A 5,237-nucleotide genomic window follows, 5' to 3' on the forward strand; every position below is an offset into this window, starting at 1 on the left:
ATTGGAAGAAAAGAAATAAGTATAAAGAAATGAAGAATATGATAATGAAAATAAAGAAATTAAAAGATGTTAAAATGAATGCAGTAGGAATTTCAATAAATTAATTAGTAAATGTAGAAAGTATTAAATTAATTAAAGAATTAAAAATAGAAATCGACAACATTAAAGAAATTAAAAACCTTGTAATTAAGAATATGTTTAATGTCATGGAACATTACTTCTATTACAATAGAACATACTTAGTAGAGCTACTAGAAAATGACCCTTTGATTATATTAGTCCTTGCTGATCCAGGAACAATAGAAACAAATTCTATTAATACTTAATTAATTTTTTATTATTGTTATGTATTGTTAATACATTTTATTTGGATAAAATGAATTAGTACTTACACTAAGAATGAGTCTTCTTATTATATAGTCGTTACTAATAATAACTTTTCTTAACACTAAATTTAACTGACTTATATTCAGTTGTTTCTGCTTATGTATTGAAAATACTTCTTTTTAATTTTAAAATCAAACATAGGTCGATAACTTGTTGATTGAGGTTATTCATTTTTGAATCTCATCCTTTTAACTAGTTTCTTACCATCTTAATTTTTATTGCCCCTTTTTTAATAACCTTTATTTAACTATTTTTCCTATGACTTTTGTTTGTTATTTAGAAATAAATACATAAGTACATTAATGAGAGCGTGTCATGAAAATAAAATAATTTACTAAAATAGTAACTATTTAATGATTAGCTCTAGATAATTAATAAACTTAGAGTTAATGGTTACCAAATTAAGACAACACAGAAATATTATGAAATCATATACAACCATAAACTACTATTAAAAAAATATGAAATATAATGGATTATTCTGAAATAAACTAGTAAAACAAATGTCTATAGGTACTGAAAAAATAAAGAAGAAATACTTTAAAGTAAGTTTACAGGAAATAAACTGAGAAATCTACTTAAATTGTTTTTCTTAAAAATTTTAAAAGTTAACAATGAGAAAGGATGTTTAATTAATCCTATTTAAAACATGGTTAGTATATAAAATATAAAAGAGATGGACTTGTTTTTTACCTGAAACAATTTGAATGAGTTAAGTAGAAATAGTAAGGTACTGCCACAAGTGCTAATCCAAGTGAAACAAAGAACATTAATTCCAAACAGTGATTTTTCATGACAAAAGGCTTTTCTTCTATTATAACGTATTCAGTATTTGATAATATTAAGTCCATCAATAGTACTTATTCTTTGTAGAAGAAAAACTATATTTTATATAGTTATCTTTTTAAATTGATATAAAATCAACATGACTTCCTTTCACTTGATATAATAAATTAATTATTTTTTAGAATAAATGACTTCTTGTTTCACTGCATTATCAAGACTGTACAGATGAGATAGACACTCATCACTTTCTTTTAAGATTTCTTTTAATTTTGCATCAATTAATGTATTTCTTTCAGTAAGTTCTTTTATCTTATCATTGTTCTTTTCTGTATCAATTTCTGAAGGTGGTAACATATCAATTAACCCATCCAACTATCAAATTAACTTGTAATGCCTTATAAAAATAATTATAAAATAAAAGAGGATTAAACTCAACAAACTCCTTTTGATATTCCAATAATATCTTTAGCGTATTTTTTATAATCGTCATCTGTTAATTGTGTCTCATTTTGGGTTGCTGTTCCTAATCTGTTTGTCAGTTCAATTAATGGCAAGCACATAGCGTCGTTGAGGTAATCAATATTCGCAAAGATTTGGTCGATAATATCAACTTGTCTTTCCATAGAATGTTTTTTGCAGTTTCTTTTTTTAAATGAAATGCTTTGTTATATAAAACAAAAATATAAACCCTTTAAAAAAGAATTTGATAAAAAATCAAATGAATCCTTTTGGGGAAGAGAACCACCAAACAATTGTTCATCTAAGAGAATTAGTCCACACATTCTATTCAAGTAATAACCCAACGATACGTAAAGAAGTAGAACATCAACTAACACAATATTTAGAAAGTGATAATGCAGGAAAACTACTTCAACACGCAATTCAGTTAGGAGATCAAGAATTTCTCTTTTTTTCATTAAATGGTTTTTACAACTTTATTAAAAGAAGGAGATTTTCAACTGAAATAATTCAACAACTGCTGCAGCATATAATGGCCCTTCATCAACAATCAATCCAACTACCTATATTCTTATTAAATAAGTTTGTTTTATTTTTTTGTTTTATAGTAGTACAAAAATTTTTGACTATTATGTTAATAGAATGAATTCTGTAATTAGCTATACTATTGCAATGTATATATTACAAACAAAATCCAATCCAATGAGAGTATTACAATCTTACTCATCATTAGATCTACAAATTCAATTATTACATGGAATATATGAAACTATTGATATATTGCCATATGACCTTTCAGCTGAATTACAAAAATTGATGACTTCGTTTCAGAAAGAAATTATGACACTATTTATTCAAACAAATAACCTTTCATCTATTTTAATTTTGTCTGATGCTGTTCAGTACTCATCTACATTTCCAAAAGAATTACTTTCATCTTTATTGCAGGTGGTGTGTTTATCATTAAAAAATTCTACTTATATTGACTATTCATTAGACCTATTTTCAAATTTATTTATACGAGGTTTGTGAATATTTATTTATTTTTATGACCATTCTTTAATATTAATAGCTTCAGAATTAATTGAACAACCTTTTCTTCAAATGACAACTCAAGTTATTCAGTTAATCATTCTTTTACAAACTCCAAATGCATTGCAGACCTTGATTAATTTTTCAATTGCGTTTTATGACTCTCCAATTCTCATTGATATCATTCCAGTGTTATTACAGTATTGTTCTACTTCATTAGAAAATTGTGTTGATGTGATGGATTTCTTTGAAGAGATGTATACTTTATATGACGATACTCCTGAACTTGAGAATTCTCTTCAGAAATTCTCAATAGAGTATTTAAAAATATTAGTACCACTATGTTGTATACATTCTTTTGATGATGAGTCCATTGCTACACGTTCTAAACTACGAGCAGGCTTAAACTGTATATCAGAAATCTCCAAGTCCTTATATTTTGATTGCTTAAAATCATTCTTAATTCAAAACCAATCAAACCAAATGATTGTTGAATCAATTTGTTTCTTATGGGAAGCCGTAGATAAATTACCTCAAGAGCTAGTTTTAGTACATATTCATCGCCCGAATTGATTACTCTTTGATTAAAAAATGGTTAAAATTATTATTTACTAATAGAAAGAAAATCTCATCACAAAAATTAGATAGAATGATTCCTCATTAACAAAAAAATTTTTTAGTGTAGTAATAATTACAAGTTCTTAAAAAGAACTCAATTTTATTATGAACATAACTTATCCTTATTCTACAGTTTTTCAACAAGAAAATAGTTCATCTGTTGAAAGGTGTAGTGATGAAGAAATAACAGATTTGAAGGACTCTTGGAAAAAGTGCATGAACTCACTTTCAAAAGAACAAAGAAAATTAATTGAAACCTACGTTCAATATAAGTCTGAAAAGATGGCAAAGAAAATTATTAAGGAATATTTAAGAGAACAAAGGACTGACACTGAAAAAGAAGAGAATGATTTTGGTTGTATTAGTGATGAAGAGTGTGATGAAAGTTTAAAAGATAAAAAGTACTTTTTAAAGAAAGAAAAAAAAAGAGAAAAGAAAATAATGAAAAAAAATAATAAGTACATGAAATATCCTATGTTTAATTATTACCAAGGACCTTATCCAATGGTAGGGCCAATGTTTGTTCCACCTCCAATCTATTATCCATCTCAGCAACTCTTCCCACAACCACATCAAAAGGCTGGGTATTGTAAATGTAACTATTATCCTCCACCACTTTACAGAATTCCACCACCAAATATACCACCAAATGGTTATCTACCTATTCCACAATATATTCAAAGATAACTAAAAAAATATATTCTAAAATAAACAAATTTTTACTTGTTTTTTTATTAATTTTTCTAACATAAATGATTTTAATTAAATTCAATTAATATTACTAATAACAAACAAAAGTTCGTCTAGTTGGAATCAAAGGTTTTGAGGAAATGCTACCTTTCTTTGGATTAGTATTAATTTTAAAACCAAATATAGTAGGAACATACTCATCAGAACTTGAACTATTCATAGAATTAGAAAGTGAATCAGATGAGCTGGAACTTTCTTCAACAATATCAGGGTATTGTAACATATATAAATGTGGAAAATTTGTACCAATAAACGCACCATCAATATGAGAGTCATATGGTGGCATTGGAATATATAAATCACCACATCGTGGACAAAATAATTTAACAGACTCTTCTCCTGGGGTATTATAAATACCAACTGGGAGTAAATTTTGGTCACAACATTTTAATCGTTGACAATGACCAAATGTGTTTGCATTAATTTTATTTTTCATCTTTTTCATTCCATTTGGAGAAAGAATAAACCGAGCATGTATTAATCCATATAACTTCATTGCAGATTTTTGAAGTAAATGTGGATCAATTCCACGTGATTTAATTTCATTAGAATAACAATCTAAGATAATGTTAAGTGCAGATTCATAGTTTGTAACAAATTTATCTAGTCCATATAAATTAAATTCATCGTCAATAAATTGTTCATCAACTTCAACAAGATATTCGTTTCCAGAAAGTGAACAAAACCATTGTATCCAAGTTAGATCGTCATGGTCAGAATCAGGGTCTGAGGGCGAAACATTTTTAATCATATATATTCTGAGTAAAGTTTTCTATCTGTTTAATATTAGATATTAAGTTCTTTAAGTACTTCTCTTCTTTAATATTCTTCTTTTCCTAAAAAATTAGGTAATTTTCCATTAATTCTTAGATATTTTTCTTTTATTCTCCTATTCTATTTTCCTAAGATTTAAGTCCAATTTTAAGTCCCTTATTTCTTCCCCTTTTCCCTCTTTTTTCCATTAGTTTTAACTATTCTTTTCATTTTTTCTTCTACATAGAAGATCTAGAAAGTTATCGAAGATTAACATAATTTTTTTAAGGACATAAAATGCATAAAGTTAAAGGTAATTTTTAGTATAGGTTTTTATATAACTTAATACATATAAAATAACAAATTATATAATAAAATTATATTATTTATTTAGCAAATTGAGGATGTTCTTTTAATAAGAGAGCTTTAAAGACAAAATAACGATCAAAACG

At 26.2% G+C, this 5,237-nt stretch overlaps 5 protein-coding genes across 5 annotated transcripts in view, besides 6 other annotated features; 2 read left to right on the plus strand and 3 right to left on the minus strand.

The window, feature by feature from the left end:
* Window positions 1–332: a repeat region.
* A 998-nt stretch (window positions 333–1,330) lies between these two features.
* Window positions 1,331–1,362: a sequence feature (AT_rich).
* EDI_212930 (uncharacterized protein) lies at window positions 1,345–1,796 on the minus strand (the record flags this gene model as incomplete). The annotated part of the gene is made up of 2 exons (XM_001738183.1): window positions 1,345–1,545; window positions 1,614–1,796. The coding sequence occupies 2 exons, from the start codon at window positions 1,794–1,796 to the stop codon at window positions 1,345–1,347; spliced, it is 384 nt and encodes a 127-aa protein (XP_001738235.1).
* Window positions 1,569–1,593: a sequence feature (AT_rich).
* Window positions 1,797–1,891: 95 nt separating the features above from the next.
* On the plus strand, window positions 1,892–3,237 carry EDI_212940 (uncharacterized protein; the record flags this gene model as incomplete). Its single annotated transcript, XM_001738184.1, has 3 exons — window positions 1,892–2,214; window positions 2,274–2,656; window positions 2,705–3,237. The coding sequence occupies 3 exons, from the start codon at window positions 1,892–1,894 to the stop codon at window positions 3,235–3,237; spliced, it is 1,239 nt and encodes a 412-aa protein (XP_001738236.1).
* A 150-nt stretch (window positions 3,238–3,387) lies between these two features.
* On the plus strand, window positions 3,388–3,969 carry EDI_212950 (uncharacterized protein; the record flags this gene model as incomplete). Its single annotated transcript, XM_001738185.1, has 1 exon — window positions 3,388–3,969. One exon carries the CDS (start codon window positions 3,388–3,390, stop codon window positions 3,967–3,969), a length of 582 nt encoding a protein of 193 aa, XP_001738237.1.
* Window positions 3,693–3,734: a microsatellite.
* A 1-nt stretch (window position 3,970) lies between the features above and the next one.
* Window positions 3,971–4,063: a sequence feature (AT_rich).
* Window positions 4,064–4,783, minus strand: EDI_212960 (casein kinase II subunit beta', putative; the record flags this gene model as incomplete). Its single annotated transcript, XM_001738186.1, has 1 exon — window positions 4,064–4,783. The coding sequence occupies one exon, from the start codon at window positions 4,781–4,783 to the stop codon at window positions 4,064–4,066; it is 720 nt and encodes a 239-aa protein (XP_001738238.1).
* A 332-nt stretch (window positions 4,784–5,115) lies between these two features.
* Window positions 5,116–5,178: a sequence feature (AT_rich).
* A 51-nt stretch (window positions 5,179–5,229) lies between these two features.
* The window catches only part of EDI_212970 (ethanolamine kinase, putative), a gene marked incomplete at both ends in the record, with an annotated part of 1,089 nt that continues 1,081 nt past the window's right edge, over window positions 5,230–5,237 (minus strand). The window contains one exon of the mRNA XM_001733361.1: window positions 5,230–5,237. This exon is cut by the window's right edge and continues 1,081 nt beyond it. Coding sequence (XP_001733413.1) covers window positions 5,230–5,237 — 8 coding nt within the window.

Source organism: Entamoeba dispar, genomic scaffold, assembly GCF_000209125.1.
Source record: "Entamoeba dispar SAW760 scf_1105229461167 genomic scaffold, whole genome shotgun sequence".
Lineage (NCBI taxonomy): Eukaryota > Evosea > Mastigamoebida > Endamoebidae > Entamoeba > Entamoeba dispar.